Source organism: Oryctolagus cuniculus, chromosome 5 (assembly GCF_964237555.1).
Source record: "Oryctolagus cuniculus chromosome 5, mOryCun1.1, whole genome shotgun sequence".
NCBI classification, from domain to species: domain Eukaryota; kingdom Metazoa; phylum Chordata; class Mammalia; order Lagomorpha; family Leporidae; genus Oryctolagus; species Oryctolagus cuniculus.
In genome coordinates, this window is record NC_091436.1 from 165,174,660 (window position 1) to 165,197,593 (window position 22,934).

The window sequence follows — 22,934 nt, forward strand, 5'->3', positions numbered from 1 at the left end:
AAGCAAAAGACAACAATGTAATCTCCAGCACTTTTAAGGAAACCAAAATTATTCTGTTTTTCCTTCTCAGTGTGATGGTTAGCTTGACCCGTAACTTACATTACTGGCGTAGTTTTTCCCAGTTGTCACTTATTTTACAGCATCAGCACACAACAGCGTATCCTAAGAGGAAAGAGGTCTGGGCCTTATTCTATCTACTTGGTCCTGGATCCTCTGAGAAACGCCTAAAGGAAAACAACTATTAAAAGCTCTTGCCTCTTACCTGAGGCAGTGGCCTGACAGTTTTGCTAGCATGTTTTAAAATCAGAAACAGAAACCTGCTGTGAGACGCCTAGATGTCTGAAAACTTACAGAAATCAGACAAGAGGCTTAAAAGGTTCTTAATGAGAGTATATTCTATCCGCTCTCTGAAACAATGCCATTGCACCAGGACTTGGGGCAAGGACCCAGGGCTGCAAATACGCCAGAGTGCGGAAAAGTCAAACAGGTGTTTTCTGCAAATACAAGTTGCTGCTGCACAGAGCAAGTGTCGCTTAAAGCCCAGAAATACGACAGACGCAGACAACCGAGGCTCTGTGACGGCGCAGACGGATGCCCGTGCAAACTTGGCTTTCACGTTCGAAGACACTGCTTGCGGTCTTTCGCGCGCAGAAAGCCGCGGCTCTTCCTAACGATGGTTATATAAAGATTCCGGAAAAGGAAAGCGCTTTGCAACCACGACACCTGGCTCAGGACTCCCTTCGTCCAGCCTCGAGCACAAGGACCAGAAGGTGCGACTTTGTCCACCACGTCACGAGGCGGCTCAGCAAAGTTAAGTCTTCTGAGATAAACCCACGGGAGAATACCTGCTTAGCTTCTCCCCTGGGACGTCAAATGAGTGCCCGCAGCCCCCTCGTCCCAATTAAGCACCAGCGTCTACAGTCCAGCTGCCTCGCCTTCCTAATACATTTATTAAATTACAAATTTCCGAGGACTCTACACATCAAAGTTTAAAAAAAAAAAATCACCAGCCCCCAGCAACATCCCGGAAATGTGAAACGATACGTCCAAAAGTCAAGTCGTTGCTACACCTGCGGCCCATGTCACACCCCGACGCGGCAGCGAGAGGGGCACTCACCCACAGCTCCACTGGGAAACCCAGAGCCGTGAGAGTTCAAATCAGAAGCGCGGCAGATCGCCCACTCTCAGTGGTAACCGGCGGATGCCCAAACGCAGGGGCGCCCGTGCGTGCTGGGCGCCGCCATTTTGACGGAGAAGGGGCCTTGTCTAGAGGCCCCGAGGGAGGCTGCCCCGAGCGGAGCCGGATCGCCAAGGGAGTCGCCATCACCCAGCCTGCCACCTCCACGCCCATCCCGCCGCACTCTCCCCACGCAATGAACGCCTTGAAAACCAGGCTCGCCGACCGGGGTCGGCCCAAGTCAAATTTCCCCGCGAAATCAGCACCGCGTGTCAGGCAGCGCGGAGGACAGCCTCCGGCGGCGGGGGTGGGGCGGCGGCGCGGCGAGCGCTCGGTTACCCGGGCAACGCGGCCCTCAGCGCGCCCGCCGCTGTGACCGGGCCCTGCGCCCCGGGACGCCAATGTCGCCGCCACGCACCCGGCCGGTTCGCGAAGGCGCCCCGGGCTCGGGCTGCGCGCCCTCAGGACTCGAGCCTCCGACTTCCGCCTCCGAGGAGCGGGGCTCGGCGCCAAGGCGGCCCCAGCTCTCCGCTCCCAAGGCCTAGTGTTGCCCCGCAGGCGGCCGCCTTCCCGTCCCTCTCCCGCCCGCCGCCGAGCCCCGGAGCGTCCGGGACGAGGCGCGGGCGCCGCCCCCTTAGGTGCCCGAAGCCCTGCCTGCGCCCGCCTCCCCGGCGGTGCACGCCCAGGTCGAGGCCCGGCCCGCTAGCAGGACCGGCCCGCCGCCTTGCGTTTGCTCCGTGGCTCTTGCGCACGCTGCAGCTTGGTGGCTCGGGTTCCACTCGGGACCTCCGCTAGGAGGACCCGTGTATTCGTATTTTTTTTTTTTTTAATCCAAAATGGCAGCCTCCAGCCGCGCACAAGTGTTAGATCTGTACCGGGCGATGCTGAGAGAGAGCAAGCATTTCAGCGCCTACAACTACAGGTGACCCGGCGGGCGGCGGGGGCCGGGGAGGGCTGCAGGCGCGGGTGTCCCCCCGACCCAGAGCCCTTGGCGGGCGGGGAGCCGCCGGGGAGAGCGTGACGCCCTGCCCGAGTGCGGCGCCCTGGCGCCCCGGCGAGAGCCGCAGCTGGCTCGGGTCTTGGGCGCAAGGTCAGGGCCAGGTGTGGGTGCTGAACGCGCGCGCTGCCGGTGGTGAAGACAGGACCAGTGCGCTGCGGGCGCGGGGCTCTTCAAAATGCACACCCTGGAAAAAAAAAAAAGTCACGGCTTGGTTTTCAAGTGACTGCCTCCGGATAAGTTGTCTTCCTTTTATTTCTGTTTTCCCGTGAGCTTTCTGAAGGGCCCAGGTGTAGGAAGGTGGCCAGGGTGGAAGTGGCCAGTTGATAGCACGTGGCCGAAGCTGGAGGCTCGTCCCGGCGCTCCCTTTAACCGGCTTAGGTATCTTAATTGGCTCCTTCGGTTGCAAGAATCAAAGCCATACCACTGGGGGCCTGGCGAATGGGGACCCGTTACACAGCAGGGAGAGTGGGGAGGGGGTCTCAGGGTTCCTGGAGATGAGTGTGTGTGCGTGGGACAGGGATCCCACTTACAGGGCCTTCATGCCACGTGAATGAGAAGCTAAACTGGGCTCTAGCACAGGCACCCACTGTTTCCATGCCTGCCCCATTCCGCTGGGTTATGAGCCCCTTAACTCCTCCTGTTTACAGATGTTTCCTCTACCCCAGGACCTGTGCTTTGCTTTGACAGTTTCCGCTGCTTTAGGGCTTCCCACCCACCCTGTCATTCAGATGCGCTGCCTCTGGGAAGCCCCATCCTCTGAGTTGGAGCAGATTCCCAAGAGCAGGAATCTGCCTGGAGCAGGGAGGCCTCCCTGTAGGTGTCTCTGCGGCAGAGGGGGTGAGGGAGGCCCTCCGGGCTGCTGGGTGCCAGAAGTGGAAGGCCTGCTGTCGGGACAGCCCTGCGCCTTGGGGCCTCTCCCTCGCATGACCAGAAACCCGCCTCCTGCAGACTTGGCAGTAGCAGCTGTGCCACACCAGTGGTGGTTAAAGAAGCGTCCCGCCGTGGTGCTCCACTGCACGGAATGCCCTAGGCTTTACAGCGTGAGGGCTGTAAACACCAGGCCTGATGGCCCAAACTAACCAAACCCCTAGTACCAAGTACTTCACCAAGCCTGTTGAGGGGGCGCTCAGAATATGCCAAGTAAGGGGGCCTGCATTGTGCAGCAGGTTAAGCCACCCCCTGTGAAGCCAGCATCCCATACGGGCGCTGGTTCAAATCCCAGCTGCTCTGCTTCCAGTGCAGCTCCCTGCTAATGCGCCTAGGAAAGCAGCAGAAGACGGCCCAAGTGCTTGGGATCCCGCCACCCACATGGGAGACCCGGCTGGTGTTCCAGACTCCTGGCTTTAAGAAGTAGATATGCTAGGAAGTGGGAAGCTACCGTTTTCACCGCAGTCTGGGAGAAGATATTTTGTCATTAAATTTAGAATAACCAAGGACTGGGCATCACCTTGCTGTTGACATGGACCAAGCGGACAAAGAGGGGTGCACCCGAGAGCCCAGTCTAGTAGGAGCCCTCGGGGACAAGTCGCTCAGCCTGTGTGCTTTCCACTCTGGGGTTTGTGAAATGTGACCCGGGCTCCAGACAGTCACTGAGGACCTCCCACTGATTTTTTTTTTTTTTTTTAAGTCAGAGTTATAGGGAGAGAGAGAGACAGAGGGGTTCTTCCATCTGCCCTTGCACTCCACAGATGGCCACCAGGGTTGGGGCAGGCTGAAGCCAGGAGCTTCTTGCAGGTCTCCCACGTGGATGGCATCCTGCTAGTGACATCTCCCAGGACAGTCAAATTATATCTGATACAAGATGTGTCCTTTATGTTAAGACTGTGCCCTTGAGGCTTCGAGGATTGCCCGCTCTGCCCCTCTCTGACCTCAGCAGCCGTTTGGCACTGGCGTGAAGTCAGCGACTCTCACCGATCACTTCCGTGCGCCCCTGTTAACTTTATATTCCTGGTATCTAGTAACATTCATCTTTGACAGCAAGTCTTTGATAGGTACTCCTCTGCAGCCGAGGCCTTCTGTGGGCACGGCTTTCCCGATTCGTCCCATTCCAGAGCCCCCACCGCCACCTGTCCCCTGACCCAGACAGGTCCCAACACTGTTATGTGTTGCTCTACCTGAGTGCTCGCCAAGACCCTCTGTAAAGCCTGCCTTGCTGACTCCTAGACCGAACCCTGGAGAAAGACAGACGTGGGCTCAGCCGGACACCTACCATCAAGAGCTTTCCAGACTGGTGTGGGACAGAGATACAGAGGTGGCGCTCACAGCCGGCGTGAAGGGCCGTGATAGAAGCCTGCACAGGGTGTGGGGTCCGGAAGGCTTCCCTAAGGGTGGCAGTGGACCAGACACACAAAGCTCAGAACACAGCCCGTGGTGCGTTATTGCTGGAGGGTGAAGTACAGTCCAGAGCATGGCAGAGAGCGGGTGTTAGGGGGCGTGTATACCTGGGCCTGTGGGCCATGCTGAAAAGAACAGGAACCCGACTAAGTCACTGAGCTCCTAAGCCGCCCCTGGAGGGCTCCCCTTGCATTCCCAGTCACTGGCAGTGGTGTGGACGCTCACTGTGAGGGGCGAGGACACCTCGTAGAGGTCATTGCACCGGAGCGCAGGAGGCGTTAGGGTCCTAATAAGGATGGGGGGGGGGGGACACAAAGGAATAGGAGACAACAGAGAAACACAGACACCTGATCGATAATGAGAAGATAGCGTGGTTAGAATTCAAATCTGGATTCAGGAATAGAGAGGAAAATCCAAGCAGCCGCTAGAACCAGGGTGAGAAACGTCCTGACCGCGGGCCACATACGGCCCATGGAACGGTTTGGGCTGGCCCTGCCATGCCGCCGCCAGCAGGGCTGGCAATTCAGTCAATGTACGGCAGGCTGGATTTTGAGTTGGTCATTTAGCGTGGCCCTCAGACGATGTTATAAATATCCAAACGGCCCTCGGCAGCAGACGCGTTCCCACCTCTGCTCTGGCCTGGCGTCCAGATTTTGGTGAACCCAGAGGGTAAGCTACGTGTAACAGCTGTGCCACTAAGGGGCAGAGAGAATGCAGAGGCTGCCAGTCCTGTGTGGAGATCCTACAGCTCGTTCTCAGCACAACTTGGATGTGAATGCCAGCCAGGATGTCCAGCCCAGGCAGTTAACCACGGGGCCCGAGGCTCAGGGCAGCTACGGAGCTGGAACAGTCAGCGCTGCCCACTCGCTTTTATTTATTCACATGAAAGGCACAGAGAGCGAGAGAGAGAAAAGGAAGCTTCCTCCCCCCCAGTTCACTCCCCAGATGGCCTGGGTGGGCCAGGCCAAGGCTGAGAACCAGGAATTCCATCTGGGTCTCCCTCATGAGTGGCAGGGGCCCAGATATTGGGCCACCTTCTGCTGCTTTTCCCCGGTGCCTTAGCAGGGAGCTGGATCAGAAATGGAGTAGCCAGTCCTCAAACCAAACCAGTGCTGCGGTATATGAGGTGGGTGTCGCAGGCAGTGGCTTCACCTGTACCACAACACTAGCTCCAGTATGCGCCTTCTTTATAAGATCAATCTATGAAACAGTAGCGATATTTTCTCTGTCTCATAAGGAGGTGAAGTTGAGGTGAATTTCTACGTGTCAAGTACTTCATTACAGTAAGTGCTTGGCACAGCGTGGGCAAACAGTAGGTGGGGTTACTGTGAGTGGAGCAAAACCTTGACGTTGGATGAAGTCTCTAGGAAGAATATTTAGGTCCCTAACTCTAATTCCAACACAGTGCCGACCCCGGGAACGCTTTTGACCTCAAGTAACAGGAAACCCTACACGGTGCTTAAGCAAATCTCAGGTTGTCCTCACATAGAAAAGGTCTGGGGGCTGGCGCTGTGGGATAGCAGGTTAAGCCGCTGCCTGCGATGCCAGAATCCCCTGTGGGCAGTGGCTGCAGTCCCGGCTGCTCCATTTACTGTCCAGCTCCCTGCTAATGTCCTGGGGAAAGCAGCAGAAGATGGCCCTGGTGCTTGGGCCCCTGTCAATCCACGTGAGAGGCCTGGATGAAGCTCCTGGCTTCAGACTGGCCCAGCCCTGGCTGTTGTGGCCCTGTGGGGAATAAACCAGCAGATGGAAGATTCTCTCTCCCTCTCTCTGTAACTCTGACTTTCAAATAAATAAATCATTAAGGAAAGAAAAAGATGGAAAAGTTCCGGAGGTGCGTAGCTGCCGGAGCCGACTTCGCAGCTCATGCCGTCAGGGTGTCTGTGTGTCTTGTCTTGGACTTGTGCCTGCCGGCTGCTCGTAGCTGTGGAAGCGCCAGGTAGCCTGTGTTTCTTCAAGGCAGGAAGAGGAAACAAAGACAGGGTAGCCTGTGTGTGCATTGTAGATCAGGAAAGAGTGAGCTGAAGCAGGTGCACCCCAGCAGGTTTTCGGTTTTGTCTCATTAACCAAAGCTCTTAACGTTTGTACCACTAACTGGACAAAGGATTGGAAAACTAGGATACGGCTCTTCTCCCCTCTCTGGTGGAAGACGGCTGAGAGATGAGGATGACTCTGGGGTCAGCCAGTGGCCTGCGTCTGCCACGGATGTGGCCAGGGCGTGGATTGAAGGAGCAACTCCAGGCAAAGACAGACCGTGTGGAAGAGAAATGCAAGGGGTGTGTCAGAACCAGGTGTGTGGAGTTGTGGCTGACGCATTGCATTGAGCTCTCGGACAGAGTGACAGAGAGGTCTTCCATCCACTGGTTCCCTCCCCAGATGGCCACAATAGTTGGGTCTAGGTCAGACCAAAGCCAGAAACTCGGGAATTCCATCTAGGACTCCCAAGTGAGTGTCTGGGGCCCTAGTACGTGGGCCATCACCTGCTGCTTTCCTAGGAGCATTAGCAGGGAGCTGGACTGGAAGTGGAGCAGCCGGGACTCAGATCTGTCATAGGATACCAGCGTCTGTCAGAGCATGTGAAATCCTGGGGAACTCTCCAGTGAGTAGTGAAACATGTGAAAGAAGTGAGGCATAGAAAGGAGCAGTGCATGACTGAGCTCTCAGAACTGGGAAGCCACAGTGGGAACCAGGGCACCGCCTCTTCCATGGACGCTTCCTACAACACATGCGCCCTCTCACTCAGCCTTCGGAAGTGTTAGAAGCATCAACCGAAGGATATTTATTTTCACAGTTCTTTCTACAGCTGAAGTGGTCAGACAGGCTGTTTGGGTGCATGAGTGGTATAATTAAAAGGAGCTGATCAGTGTCGGGTCTCAGTTACCATGTGTACTGTACGATTGAGTGAAACATTGTTGAAGGCTCTGGTCACAGCCCTAGTGAAGGGACTAAATAATCACGTTGAGAAGTCTCTTCTCTTTAGTAAGTTGCCAGTTGCAGTCCAAGGACTTGCCACAAGCCAAGGACTCGGAACCTTGAGCTCCTAGAGAAAGCGTTAACTGTGCCCCCCCCCCCCCCCCGTTTCCTTCACATGTACCTGTATTTGTTATTGCAAGTCGTCTTTTTGTAATCATTGTTGTTATTTAAAGGCAGAGTGACAGAGGGAGAGAGAGACAGACCTCTTCCACCTGCTGGTTCACTCCCCAAATGGCCATGATAGCTGGGGCCGATCCGTGGCTGGGTCAGGCTGAAGCCAGGAACCCGGAACACCAGCCAGACTGCTCACATGGGTGGCAGCGATGCATGTGCGTGAGCCATCTTCCGCTGCTTTCCCAGACACGTTAGCAGGGAGCCGGATCAGAAGTGGAGCAGCCCAGACTCAAAACCGCACTGCAGTATGGGATGCAGATCTCACAGGTGCAGTTTAACCTGCTGTGCACAATGCCATAGATCTTTTATCTGTGACTGCCGCGTCTGCACCAGCCTAGTATGAATACTGTTAACCCTCAGGCACCTTTCACTTTTGAAAACAGGGCAGCTACACTGAAGCCTTAATGCCCAATATTCTTCCCCCTTGGAACAAATGGGCAGATCATTTTGTTCAATTAATCTTTGAAAACCTCATGTGTGTGTGTGTGTGTGTGTGTGTGTGTATACACTGCACCAGGACCTGGGCGTAGACAGAATAGAGACACATGGCCCTGCTCTTAGAGGACTGTGTCATATGGGCGGGTGTAGGACATGTCCGTGGGAGTTTAAGGCAGCTCATGAAACTTAGAGACGAAACGTGTAATTGAAGTAGTACCCAAATAGTGGAGATTGACAGGATGCAGTGGGTTTGGTGTGACTTCTCATCATGGTGTGATAGCTGTCACCTGTTACTAAAATCTTTAAACAATAGCATTGCAGTGATTTTTTTTCAATCCTCAAGGCCTACCCTCTTTCATTTTTAATTTTTTATCATCTCTTATTTGAATACTTAACATTCTTAAGCATGCCATTGTTTCAATGAATGTTAACTCCAACTCCCTGCCCACCCCCCACCCCAGGAAAAATCTCTGTTCTGTCCTCAAAACTAAAACCTCCCTTTAATCAGAAAGTGCAGATATGTAGAAAATTTCTTCCAACTGTTGCTTTTCAACTTGTATCCCCTTGACTCAGTTCAGAGGTGCACAGGCTTACTGGCAGCCATAGGGTATACTTTGCTTACTGTTTTTGTTTTTTTTCTCCAGGTTTATTTATGTATTTGAAGGCAGAATGGCAGAGGTAGATCTTCCATCTGCTGGTTCACTCCCCCAAATGGCTGCAAAGCCAGGGCTTGGCCAGGCTGAAGCCAGGAGCCTGGAACTCCATCCGGGTCTCCCACACGGGTGTCAGGGGCCCAGGTGCTTAGGCCATCATGTGCTGCTTTTCCAGGCACATTAGCAGGAAGCAGGATCAGAAGTGGAGAGTCCAGGACTCTGACATTTTGATGTGGGATGCTGGCATCGCAAGCGGTGACTTAACCTCCTGCCCCTCGAGGCCGACCCCAGCTAACTGGTATATTTCTAATAGGATTAATAGGGCATTTACCCCCAGATTTTAAAGAAATCTGTTTTCCATCTCTCATGACTTGAGATGATGTTGTTAGTGCAGGTATGTTATGAGGTATTGAAGAAAGCATAGAATTCTATGCTAAGCAGCCACATAAGAGTTCTGCTCGCTGTGAAATTTTGAACAGATCATACATCTCTTTGAAAAAACTGTTTTCTCTTTCTTGTTATGAGATATGTAAGAACATAGTAAAGGAAGGGGAAAATAAAAGAGAAAAAGATTGCTTTGTTAAATGTTCTAAGTGCTTCCCAAATTAAGTCTTAACATTTGTTCTGAATTTACACCGTTGGGCTCATGTGTAGCCTGTGGCAATTTGTTAGAAAGAACTGTGGTGTGTGACCCCTGTACAATGCCCCACAGGCAACTGGAGGCAATCCAGTACCTTAGACTGCTGAAACGTTGATTATTCATTATCATTCGATGTGCTTGGGGTTTATAAAAATCTTTTTCTTTATGGTTACTAAATTCTACCATATTGAATAGCAGTGATTTTGAAAAGTAAGTGAAAGTTGTACAGTTAGAGAAGAAAACACTTAAGGTATTCAGACTGAGAAACTCATATTTAGCAGCCTAAGTTTGGAATGAAAAAGATAATGTGTTCTTTTTAATTCTGTCTTTAAAAAGCATTGGGTGTCTTTATCATTGCTGATTTATTGGTTTTAGTTTACAGGAGTTTTCACTTTGTACTTTGCATTTCACCTTGTCCACTAAAGCATTTTTTTTTTATTTTTATTTTTATTTTTATTTTTTTTGACAGGCAGAGTGGACAGTGAGAGAGAGAGACAGAGAGAAAGGTCTTCCTTTTTGCCGTTGGTTCACCCTCCAATGGCCGCCGCGGCCGGCACACCGCGCTGATCCGAAGCCAGGAGCCAGGTGCTTCTCCTGGTCTCCCATGGGGTGCAGGGCCCAAGCACCTGGGCCATCCTCCATTGCACTCCCTGGCCACAGCAGAGAGCTGGCCTGGAAGAGGGGCAACCAGGACAGAATCTGGCGCCCCAACTGGGACTAGAACCCGGTGTGCTGGTGCCGCAAGGTGGAGGATTAGCCTAGTGAGCCGTGGCACCGGCGCATTTTTAAAACAACAAAAATAATTTCTATAATTAAAAACTAATAAATGAAGGAATCAAAGCTAAGAGAAAATAAAGGTAGAAAATATAAGAAAGTGAGGGCAACATTAAACCACAAAACACAATTATAAGTAGAATTTTCTTCATCTAAAGTATTTTTATTCTCTGTTGCAGTGGGAAAATACTGGTCTTTTTATGCAAATTGTGCTTACAACATCTTTTTTTTGTTTGGTTTTTATTATTTATGTCTTTGAGAGACAAAGTTACAGACAGAGGGAGAGACAGAAAGATCTTCCATCTGCTGGTTCACTCCCCAAGTAGCCACAGAGGCCGGAGCTGAGCTGATCCCAAGCCCAGGAACCAGGAGCCTCTTCCGGGTCTCCCGTATGGATGCAGGGACCCAAGCACTTGGGCCATCATCTCTTGCCTTTCTAGAGGCATTAGCAAGGAGTGGGAACGGAAATTGGTGCTCCAACGTGAGCTCTGATGTGAGCTTACGATTTGTAACAGTGTGGTAGCAGTGAACAGATGGAAGATTTACCAGGATTCCTGTGGGAGCAGATGGAGGAGGGACACGTGGCCTAACCTGAAGGCGCACTGGAGCTTACGAAGCAGCGATGACTGGGATAAGCCACCGCCTGCAGCGCCGATATGGGCACCAGTTCTATTGTCAACTGCTCCGCTTCCCATTCAGCTCCCTGCCAATGTGCCTGGGCAAGCAGCAGTTGGACCAAGTGCCTGGGCTCCTGCCTCCCACGGGGAGACATGGAAGAGGCTCCTGGCTCCTGGCTTTGGTCTGGCCCAACCAAGCTCCCCCTGTTGCAGCCACCTGGGGAGTGGACCAGTGGACGGAAGTACGTTCTCTCGTGCTTGCTCTCTCTCCCCCTGTTTCTGTAACTCTTTCAGATAAAATAGATAAAAAAAATTTTATTATTTTTTGACAGGCAGAGTTAGACAGTGAGAGAGAGAGAGAAAGGTCTTCCTTTTTCCTTTGGTTCACCTCCCAAGTGGCCGCACCACACTGATCCGAAGGCAGGAGCCAGGTGCTTCTCCTGGTCTCCCATGGGGTGCAGGGCCCAAGCACTTGGGCCATCCTGCACTGCACTCCCTGGCCACAGCAGAGAGCTGGCCTGGAAGAGGGGCAACCGGGACAGAATCCAGCGCCCCGACCGGGACTAGCACCCGGTGTGCTGGCGCCGCAAGGTGGAGGATTAGCCTAGTGAGCCACGGCGCCAGCCTAGAATAGATAGATCTTCAGCAGCAGCAGCAGCAGCGATAACCGGGACTTCTTATGAGGGATTAGTAAGGATTAGCTGGTCGAGGGAGGCAGGAGCAGAGGGGACAAATGAAGAAAATTAGTAAATAAGAGTTGGTGTTGAGTGGGGACTGCCAGCACCTTGATGTTGACGGCGCATAGCCGGTGAGGCTGAGGTCACCGAGTGGTCGGTGGGACCACAGACTGCGGAAAGCTCTGTGTACTTGCTGAGGGGCTGCAAAGTCGTACAGGCAGCGGGAAGCCACTCGGATGGCAGCCACACCTTTCAGCCAGCTCACTGAAATGGGAGAGCCTCAGGCTCACTGAGGCCAGTTAGGAGGTGTCCGCTCTGTGCCTGTTCAATCCCATGAAGGTGCAGGGCCAGCTGGGGCTCCCTGATGGTGGGAGGGAGGTATGGCTGCTCCTGAGGTGTGCTGATGAATTGAATCGGCTTGGTCACGTTTGCTGGGCCAGAGAGAATGAACTGGAACCTGAACCAGGAGAATGCAGTGGGGGAAGGAAAACCATTCCAAGTGCAACATCAGATGCAGAGGACGGTGCAGACATTTCCCATGAGTGCTTTTGTGGGCAGTGATGGAGCTTCCTCAGAACAGCCGGACATTTCAGGCACAGCTCTTGTTGTTATTTGAAAGGCAGAGTGACAGAGAACGAGGGACATGGATCTTCCATCCACTGACTCACTGCCCAAATGCCACAGCGGCCAGGGCAGAGCCAGGAGCCAGCAGCCAGCTGCTCGGTGCTCGATCTGACTCGTCCACAGATGCTGGCAGGGACGGGGTGGAGCCATCCCTGCCGCCTCCCAGAGCGGTGCACTAGCAGGAAGCCGGATGTGGGTGTCCCAAGCAGTGGCTTAGCCAACTGCACCACAACGCCTGCCCCTCAGCCACAGTCTTAAAGCATCTTTGGATCTGGGTGTTAACTTCACCTACAGCACTGTATGTCTGCTGATCATTTTGCTTTCTCCAATTATACCTCTGTTATCTGTCAGTGTTATTATTTTACCTGTTAATGTCTATCAGTTGTTGGTCAATTGATTCTGTTCCCAGAGTAACTTTTGTCTCACTTAACGGATGGCTGCTTCTAGAAATAGCTGCCATTAAGGCATCTGTTAGCTGTGTATTTTTCATTTTTTCCCTGGTGTGATTTTTATCTTAAAGCTTTATTTATTTGTAAGGCAGAGTAACCGAGAGAATCTTCCATCCACTGATTCACTTCCCAGATGGCCACAATAACCAAGGCAGGACAAGGCTGAAGCCATGAGCCTGAAGCTGCATTTGGATCTCCCACCTGGGTGGTGGGGCCCAAGAACTGGAGCCATCATCTGCTCCTCTCTGGGTGCATTCGTGGGAAGGTGGATCAGAAGTGGAGGAGCTGGGACTCAAATAAGAGTCTCTGACATGTGATCCAGGTGCCCCAAGTGGTTACTTAAATGCTGTGCCAAATTCCAGCCCCGTTTAGGCAGACGCATCTCTTAAGTGAAATGCCCTTTGCTCTTCCACTAAACCAGAAGTTAACGTAAGTGAGAAAATAACTCCTTAGAGCCGTTGGTCCTCCATCCCCGTCAGTCCCGTTGCCTCTTATTCAGCAAATCTTCCTTGACCTCTTACTGTGTGCTGGAGTGTGGAGGGCTCTCTCTCTTTCTTCTTAGACTGAGAATGCAAAGATTTCAGCCCTGTCACCGGCCTCTAGACTTGTGGGAACCTGGAAATAGGTAGCAGGCAGCTTAACCGTCATCGCTGCCTCACTTCCCTGGGCCCCACTGAAGGTGCATCCTGGCCCTGTGCACTTCTCCACGCTGACACTGTCACGTTTATTTTGTGACGGAGTCGTGTTTCCTCCACTGAGCGAACTGTAGGCTCCGGGGGCTCAGGGACTGTGTGTGGCTTGCACATCAGTGTGCCCCATGGCTAGTGGGGCACAAGTCTGTGGCGAGCACGTGACCTGCATGTGTGGCGACACCTCGTGCAGAGTCTGCCGTCACGCTTGGCTCTCGTCTGCTGGCCTGTCTCCCCCCATGGGGGTGGGGACCATGTTGAGTCAGCTTTGTTTCCGCGCGCCAGCACACTTTGAACGCATCAGAGATCTGGAGGGGAGCCTGCTGTGTGTGCAGGCGACAGCTTGTTGACACGGAGGAGTGAGAAGATTCTGATGAATTCATCAGCGGTGGCCAGACGGATCGCTTTGTTTTCTCTCCTTCCTCGTCATGTGATGGAAGTCGTTGTTGGAATGTTGCGAGAGGAGTCTTACAGAACTATACAATAGGCTTCAATTTTCACAAATGAAATTTATACCCCCCCAACCCCCAGGAATTCACAGGTGATTTTTTTTAGATCATCCCAAAATACCTGAGGCAGGCTGCTTTATAAAGAAAAGAGGTTTATGGGCCAGGTGTTGGGTGCAGTGGTTAAGCCGCTGTTTGGGATTTCTCTATCCCATATCAGTGCCTGGGTCCTGGCTCCGCTGCCAGTCCCGGCTTCTTGCTAATGCGCACCCTGGATGGCAACTGGTAGTGCCTCAAGCAGTTGGGTCCCCACCACCCACATAAGGGACTGGGATTGAAATCTAGGCTCCTTGTTTGAGCCTGGCCCAGGCCTAGCTGCTGCAGGCTTTGGGGAAATGAAGCAACACACGGAAATACCGCTCGCTCACTCTCCCTCTCTCTCTCTCTGCCTTTATAATAAATAACAAATAACTACAGGCTTTTCAAAGGAGGTTTATTTTGGCTGGTGCAAGGTCCGAACAGCATGGCACCAGCTCTCGTGAGGGACCCCCAGAGCCGCATCACATCACGGTTAGGGTGCATCCCTGCCTCTGTCAGTATCTCTATAGTCTCTTTCCCTCCTTATAAACACAGCAAGGGGCAGAGAGGGGAGGACGAGGACATAGGGGACCTGGCCGTCACTTTCCAAAAGCCTCACTTCTAAACACCACAGTTAAGTCAACAAACTGCTCGTCATGCAAGTGGAACCCTTCTGACTTCTTTCTGTTCGGGATCGGTGTGATATGCTACACAGCTACACAGCGATAGGGCAGCTGTCACGGAGCTCGGGGAAGACCGTCCGCAGGCGGCGGCAGCTCCAGCAGCAGGAACCGGGGCATGGCCCGCTCAGCCTCCCCGGCCCACCGCCAGCCCTCTCGGTTCTTCAGTGGCATCCTCAGCGCTGTGCTACATGCGCTACAGGCGCCACATCCATCGTGGCACCTCGTGCCCTGCAGCCCAGGGTCCACCCAGCCTGGTTGCTTGTGCCTCGGATTTTAAATGTATGTGTGTGTGATGCCCCTGCTGACTGCCCACTCCTGCCAAGTGGGTACAGAGACAGTGGGTCCCACCTCTCCATGCCAAGCTAGGGCAGACCGGCTGCTCACCCCGGGGGGTCAGAGTCTCCGCTCTTGGGGCTGCTGCTTCCTGCGTTCTGGCTGAACTCCAGGCTCCCACACTGGGAGTCTCTCTTCCTTTCTCAACACCCCTGCTCTTCCTGCTTTGGCTCCCCAGCCCCCAAGATTTTCCTAGCTGGTCTGTCCCCTAAAGGAGCAGAGGGGTGGGCTAGGGATCTGTGACAGTGACGTCATAAAGAAAAAGAAAATGGAAGCAAGATGCATTGCAAAGCCAGTTTTTAAAAACTTTTCTTTCCCTTTACAAAAGTAAAAACACACGGAAAACATACCCCAAAGATCTAGAGACCTGAAATGCTGTGGGGAGAAGGAGGGCCCATGTCCTTGAACACGTCTCTTACGGTAGTGCCTGTGGATGTGTTTTATTAAGACGCCATCGTCTGTCTCGCCGAGACTTTTTCATAGGTCAGAAGGAGCAGTGTGTTTGATAAAGTACGGGGAAATAGCCTCTTGTTGTAATTAACTAAAAATAACTGGAAAAAGAAGACTGCTCCTCGCGTCCTGACCGCCTGCTGCCGTGCTGTGTAGTCACCTGGCCGTCCGTCACGCCGTCTCCTAGTGGTTGACGTTAAGCCCTTCGCGAGGCGTCCTGTGCTTCAGGCGTGGAGGAAGAGGAATCCAGGGTTGATTTTTTTTTTTCTGTGCCCTCCATGTTTTCTTGCTCCTCTCTTGAGAATGAAGGAGAAAGTTACTACCTTTCGGCACAGCCTGTTTTCAGTTCTCAGTTCCTTTATATTTTCACTTTCCAGCCTAGAGAAGAAACGAGTTCAGAATCCCGGAACCTAAGAAGCTGGAATCTGGTTGATTTGTTTTCTGATCTCAGAGTCTTTAGCGAATGCAGGAGAGCAGGGACCGCGTTTAGCAGCGTTGGAAACTAGCATGCATGCTGAGTACCTGGCTCATGAACGTCTCGGGAGTCAGGGCTGTGAATAAAGGAAGCAAGTGCAGGTAGGGGCCTGGGTCAGGTGTGGCCAGAGCAAACGGACAAAAGCAGAACCTGCCCTTGTTGTAGGGTGAGTTCTTGAAGAGCAGAGTGTCAAGTTCACATATTCACTTTTTATTTTTTTTTAACTCTCCCCACGGCTTTGCCTATAATACAGACTCTAATAAAACACGTAAGTAAGCTAGCAAATTATAAATGAGAGGATTTGTGTGTGAAGGCTTTGTGATTTATGAAGCACTTACAAACTAAGGTGGTAGTGATACAGTTGGGAGTGCTTGAGGGTTTCTGATTTAGGTGGAAATAATCTTATTTTATAGCCTTGCCAAAGAAGATGAAGGCCTCTATTAGAATCCCTAGTACTCCTGACTCAGGTCAATGCCATGTGCCTTGGTTTTTGTGATGTGTCGGTTGTCTCTCACCAGCACAGGAACATCCGGTTGGTTATCTGAGGTGCCTGTTTTCCTCTCAGTAATAAGGATTCTGGACAGTAACTTCTGACAGAGGGTGGCATGTAACATGGCTGCAGGCCACACTCATTCCATTAACAGACACTTAATACCGAACCCTGCCTGCTGTAGGCACTGGGGATACAGCAGAGAATGAAACAACCAAACCCCTGCTTTGGTGGAGCTACGTTCTCCTAAAATCGTGCTAGCACAAAGATGCCGATACGTTACCCCCAAAACCTGCTGGAGGCCCTGGTCTCCCAGGTGCCTTTGCTGCTAGAATTCTGTGCTCTGCTGAGGCTGCCTCCTGAGGCTGCCTCCTGCTGTACCCAGGGATCACAAAGTATTGGGAGAATTGGTTTCATTCAAACCCTGATGAAAAGTATGGTGATGTGAATGAAGCTGGGACTTGGCAGAGGCTGTTCACTGCCTTCGGGGTCTCTCTTGCAGACGCACGGAAGTCCTCTGGTGTCTGGAGGAGGGAGAAGAGGTGATCGCTTTCCCCGCGGGCCAGACACACGCTCGGCCCTGCCCGGCTTTATGTCACTCCATCTTTAGGGAACCTCTGTGAAGCGGGCACTTGCGATTCCCCCCATTTTGCAAACGAGGAAGCTGCAGCTCACAGAGTCTGAAATCACACAGCCGTCACGGAGTCAAGTGTACACCTGCGTCCTCTGAGGCCAGCGCCTTTGCCCTGGTTCCCGTCAGTTCAGGCAGGCAGCCCATCTTCCCTCCATCTCCCCCGGCTCCTTGGCTGTGCTGCTTTATGGAAGAAGTACGCTGGTGTCTTGTGCTGTCTTGCCAGACGGCCGCATGAAAGCCGCCCATGACACCTCTGCCGCTGAGCTGCCGGCGTCACAGTGAGCCTTCTGTACAGCTGGCCCTTGGCATCCACAGGGGGTTGGCTCCAGGACCTCGAGGATGGCAGAATCTGCAGATGCACAAGTCTCTAATATAATATCCTGCAACGTTTGCCTGTGCAACACATCTCTAAATTATGACACCTAGTGCAATGTAAATACCACAGAGTCACGTTACCATTTTGATAATAATGACAAGGAGAAGAGGTCTACATGCTCAGCACAGAGGCAGTTTGGGATTTTTTTCTCTTTTTAAAATTTATTTGAAAGGCAAATGAGAGAGAGAAACAGATCTTATATCCACTCCCTAAATGGCCACAACAGCCAGGGCTGGTTCAGGCCAAAGCCAGGAGCCTGGAACTCCATCTAGTTCTCCCATGCCCGGGCACTGGGGCCATCTTCCTCTGCCTTCCCAGGCACCTTAGCAGGGAGCTGGATGGGAAGCAGAGCAACCAAGACTTGAATCGACACTGTGGTACTGAACACTGGCATGGTTGTGCCACCGTGCCGGCCCTCCAGTATTTCCAGTTCAGGGCTGCTTGAATATATGGGTGTGGAACCTGCAGCCCTGGCGAGCCTACTGTACTTGCTACCCCTTGATTTCAAAGTGTGGTCAGAATTTGGACTCTTCAGTTGTTATTCCTTCAGTGGTTTCATTGTTGTGTCAGTCCTTCCTTGTCCTGGCCTTGCTGGGGAAGCCAAAGCCCACAGTGAAGAGTACTACAGAGAGCTTACAATCCTGTCTGTGGCGGAGGGAGCCCTGCAGTACTGTTGCAGGGACAGCTTGTTTTTGGAATTCTTCTTCCCGGGCTGGCCAAGTCCTCCATGTGGTCGTGTTCTAAGACAGAGAGTAAAACCAGTACTTAATAACTGTCATTGCACAGTTGATATTTTTATAGATGTTGCTCCCAGCTGCTATTCGATGTTAGATTTCATAAGTAAATGTCTTTTATTGTGTGCATATACCCTAAGGCAACATTATCACAAAGGATGCAATTTATAAATGAAAATAAACTTGGGTGCTTGCCATTTTCCAAACTATCAGCAGAGGGGCAGGAGCAGTGTTAATGAGAAATAGTGTTTCTGCAATTAGTAGTAATGGGAGAGAAAGGAAAGATAGGAGGCAGGATTTTCGTCAGAGAGTAATCAGGACAAGCAGAAACTGGGAAAGGTTAATGAGCTGTAAGACGGAGAGCATCTCAGCAGAATTCACGTGACCTGGGTTGAGTACTGCAAGGTCACCTGCTCAGGGTGTTCTGAGCCCCGTGCACCTGCGTGGAAGGGAACAGCGGCGGATCACAGGCCCCTGTCTCTCCTTGATCCGCTGCAGCGGCTTGACCTCTCCTGAGATGAGCTCCCCCCCAGCCACCCTTCTGTCTGCTTCTCCGCCCCACGTCTGGTTCTCCCAGGTCTCCCACGCGGGTGCAGGGGCCCAGCCACTTGGGCCACCCTCTGCTGCTTTCCCCAGCCATAAACAGCTGCATTGGAAGAGGAACAGCCGGGACACTAGCCGGTGCCCATATGGCAGCCTGCTAAGCCACAGCGCCGGCCCCAAATGAATCAATTTTGAAGGCAAGCCCAGTAAATATTCTAGGACTATGAATAACTGTGTCAGACAGCATGCCGTTTATCCGGATGAGATGTGTTGAGTGTGCATGTAAAATTCAGGTATTCTGATTGATTAGCTTTCTGCTGCTGGCAATATTAGGGGTTGACCCTGGGTCAGAATTTGAATTTCCTTCCTAGAAGCTCTGGCAAAAATAAATAGGATCATAAGAGTCCAGTTTGAGGTTCCTTGTAGTTCTGTGTTCACTGCACTATGACTGGATCGGATTACTTTAGTTGCTTGTTTATCTGAGGGGAAAAAAAAAGCAAGTCAACTTGACCAAATAAAATTTGATTTATAAGGCCCTTGAACCTTATCTTGCTTAAATGCTCATGAATGTACTAATTGACATACCTTCTGTATCTTGTGCCTCTGTGGGTTTGCATAATTAGTGATGTCTCTTTGAACACAAATCCTCTGATAAGAAAAATTTCTTTTTTAACATGAATATAAAACGTCACCCTGTAGAATAAAATCTTAATGACGTTAGCTTCGCTTCCAGTTATCATTTTCCTAGATTGTGGTAAAACTAACTTTCTTGGACTGCCTTGAGAACTTTTATTATCTTGTAGCCTTGTTCATTTTCTTGGTTGACTAATTTTGGAATGCCATCATGTCTCATATAAGCAGCAAACAGGTTGGTTTTAATTTAATGATTAATTCAGCTTGAATTTTTTTTTTTAAATTTGTGTTGTGAAGGGGAAAATCTGGAAAATAAAGATGGGAAAACCAAAAACCTAGGATGAGATATACAATCAACCTAGGTGCTTAGAAGGCAGGGCATTAGGCAGCTAGGAGCCTGGCCTCCAGGAACTTCCCAGTGGCCCATGCAAAGAGAGGACTGTGACCTCCATGATACGGAAGGAAGCCAGTTGCTTAGAACAGTTACAGTTCTTCCTGTTACTGAAACCCAAGAAACTTCCCTTCCTGGCTCTCTCTATGAAGGGCAACACCCACAGCATAAGTCAGGGAGTTTCAAAGAGCAGTTCTTTCTGGCATCCGTGGTGTAGGTTGATGACACAAAGCTGCACAGTCCTAAAGCAGCTTGCAAGGGACCAAGCGTGAGGAATCCTCCATCCATAGTACTTACTTTAGTCCAGGATTGTTGGCAAGTTCTATTCTCATACAAATTTAGACTTAAGTAGAAAGCAGCCCCGAGCTTTATCCTTGAGGCATTTGCCATGGGCAGAACCAGAGAATCCAGAGAGCTTTGGATCTGCTTCAGTTCTATAATTTACCGATTTTCTTTTTTTCTGAAGTGTTGTTGCGTGGGCCACAGGCAACAAAATTTTAAACAAAATTTAAACAAAATAACTCATTTGAGATCTTCAAATACACTATGTAACTAAATACATCTGTTTCATTAGTTTGAACTAGGAGTCACTTAACCATGTACCAAAATTTATGTCTTTGGTTCCAGGAAATTTTATCTAAAGCTAATGTTTTTTTTGTTTGTTTGAGAGGCAGAGAGAAAGAGAGAGAGAGATCTCCCCCAACTGCTGGTTCACTCCCCAAATGCCTGTGACAGCCAGGACATGACCAGTCCAAAGCTGAGCTCTGGGAACTCAATATGGGTCTCCCACGTGGATGAGAGAAACTCAGTGATTTGGGCCACAGCACTGCCTCCCAGGTCTGCCCTAGCAGCAAGCTGGAGTCAGGAGCCAGGTGGTCCCCAGTTGGCAGTTCAGCTCAGCGTCACAGAGTTGGAGTTTAGCATTTAGCACGGTGATAGCATCTTTTCTTATTCTAACCCAGTGTATTATATGTACTTTGGTAATCTTAAAAAGAATGGGAATGTTTTATACTCTCATGTTATTTCCAGTGACTGTGGTTAGTAAACAGTGTTTTTCTAGTGAAACCACTTTGTAAGCAGGTAAAGCTAGGACACGAAGGGAAAATGCATAGGACTTGAGCTATGTTGTTTTTCAGTTTCTGTGGATTTTTTTAAAGATTTGTTTTATTTGAAAGGCACAGTTACAATATCTTCCATCTACTGATTCACTCCCCAGATGGCTGGGGCTGGGCCTGGGGCATGCCGAAGCCTAGAGCCAGGAGCTGCATCCCTGTTGAGTGAGTGCAGGGGCCCAAGCTCGTGGGCCATCTTTGGCTGCTTTCCCCGGGCACGTTGGTAGGGAGCTGGATTGGAAGTAGAGCTGTGAGGACACAAACCAGTGCCCATAAAGGATGCTAGCGTCACAGGCAGCCACCTTTCCCACTAAGCCACACACCAGCCCCTTGAACGACGTTCATAAAGTGCATATGACCAATTATTAAGCAACGTCCACCTATTTAATGTTGTTTTTGGAATAAGACTGTGATGATGCGTTCAGCTACCTCCTACCTAACATAGCAGATATTGAAGTGTAACACGGTTGCGCGTCACTCAGCAGTGGAAACACAGTCTGAGACGTGCACTGTTAGGCAGCTGTGTCTTTATATGATCACTACAGCATGTACTTAAACGGAGATGCCTATGATGTCAGAAGGTGATGGAATCTTACGGAACCGCTGTTTTGTTTCTTTTAAGATGTGTATATTCATTTTTAAAGCAGAGCAAGAGAGAGGGAGAGAAAGACACAGACAGCCATCTTCCATCTCCTTGTTCACTCCTCAAATGGTGGCAGCAGCCAAGACCGGGCCAGCCCAAAGCCAGGAGCCAGGAGCTTCATCCCAGTCCTCACATGGGTGGCCCGTGTTTCAGCCGCCTGCTCTGCTGCTTTCCCAGGCACACTAGCAGAGGACTGGATTGGAAATGGAGCAGCTGGGACTCGGACCGGCACCGCAGTGTGGGATACCAACGTTACAGTAACCCACCGTGCCACAACGTCGGCACCAGGCTTAGTCTGCCAGTGAGGGAGATGTGGTTGTACGGCACATTACTGTAGGTCTGCTGAGAATCATTCGCTAATAATTAAATTATTTCGAGAAGTATCTAATATTGATAGTTTGTTATAAAGGTTAATTAATAAATAGCAAAAAAGAATGTAGTAGTTAGGAGGCAAAACATAAAAATACAACCGAAAATAACTTGTTACGTTAAAAAAAATTAGTGACTGTTAGTTTTAGTCTATTGATGTTTGCAACTCTGCTGGCCAAATCTAGCTGAATTTGTATTCCTTTGGGATAGCATTCACCATCAGGCCGCAAGTTTGGGGGGGAATTTTTTTTTAACTAAATCAATTCAGCAGCAGTTACAGAGCACCTACTGTGTGCAAAGTGCAGTAGCTCCTGTGGGGGAATGAATAGGGACCAGGCTTCTATCTTGAAGATATAAGGAATCCAGCAGGGGACAGGCCTGTGAGTCCCAGAGTCCAAGGCTGTACAGTGGGCAAGCAGTTGTGCCGGGAACCAAGCGCTGCAGGAGCTCAGGGTCCTGGAATAGGGCCGAGAAAGGCGAGGGGGGCTAGGCACAGGAGCTGGACATCTTTCAGTGGTGGAGACAGTTTTGCTTGTGAGCTGCAATACTGAATCTACAGCTTGTATTTTCCTTCTCCTTCAACGTAGGAACCAAATATCACCAGCGAAGTCCGTCCTATGTTCAGATCTACATGTTAACAGCTCCTCTCTGCTAAACTTTGTTCCTCCTCCAAAGCTTTTTCTTCTTTACCTTTCTGTGCATTTTTTCTATTCACGTAGAAATTTGGGGATTTGGAGGAAAGTCTGACCATCTCTCAGAGGTGTCAGCCCCAGGCCCACTTCCTCCCTCCTTCCTCTCTGTTCCCAGAGCACTGCGTGTGTGCTTCTGTTGTACGTGTGTAACAAGCTGCCAAAACCACACCGCTGGCCACGTCCTGGCCCGTGTTCATTTGGATTTCAGTACCTAGTGGCACGTGGTGCCTCAGTGGACGAGTGTGGACGTGAGCAAGCATCTGTCTTTGGGCGACGTGCACACTAGAAGTTCACGCAACATCTTCCGTAGATATTTGAAAGGCAGTGTCACAGAGAAGGAAATAGAGGCAGAGAAAAAGCGAGCTCTTCCCTCCTCCGGTTCACTCCCCAAGTGGATGCAACGGCCAGGGCTGGGCCACGCCGAAGCTAGAAGCCAGGAGCTCCATCCAGGTCTCCTGTGTACGTGGCGAGGGCGCAAGCACGTGGATCGCCGTGTGCTGCTTTCCCAGGTGCATTAGCAGGGAGCTGAAGTGGAAGTGGAGCAGCCGGGACTCAGACTGGTGCTCCGATATGGGACACTGGTGTGGCAAACAGCGGCTCAACCCGCTGTGCCAGAATGCCGGCCCTGTTGTT

At 51.1% G+C, this 22,934-nt stretch overlaps 2 protein-coding genes across 14 annotated transcripts in view; one reads left to right on the forward strand and one right to left on the reverse strand.

The window, feature by feature from the left end:
- Positions 1-1,733, reverse strand: part of FARS2 (phenylalanyl-tRNA synthetase 2, mitochondrial) — a 496,231-nt gene extending 494,498 nt beyond the window's left edge. For 3 of the 12 annotated variants that reach the window (XM_051855888.2, XM_070074456.1, XM_051855891.2), the window contains exon 1: positions 1,118-1,270. The gene's annotated coding sequence lies outside the window, so the exon portion shown is untranslated. Of the gene's footprint in view, positions 1-1,117; positions 1,372-1,595 lie in introns of those variants that run through there. The other 9 variants (XM_051855890.2, XM_070074465.1, XM_070074462.1 and 6 more) reach the window with 8 other exon arrangements.
- A 136-nt stretch (positions 1,734-1,869) lies between these two features.
- The window catches only part of LYRM4 (LYR motif containing 4), a 141,270-nt gene continuing 120,205 nt past the window's right edge, over positions 1,870-22,934 (forward strand). Inside the window, exon 1 of one of the 2 annotated variants that reach the window (XM_002720960.5) lies at positions 1,870-2,099. In XM_002720960.5, the coding sequence (XP_002721006.1) occupies positions 2,014-2,099 (86 nt within the window). In that variant the 5' untranslated portion in view covers positions 1,870-2,013. The remainder of the gene's footprint in view (positions 2,100-22,934) is intronic. The other variant, XR_011388830.1, reaches the window with a different exon arrangement.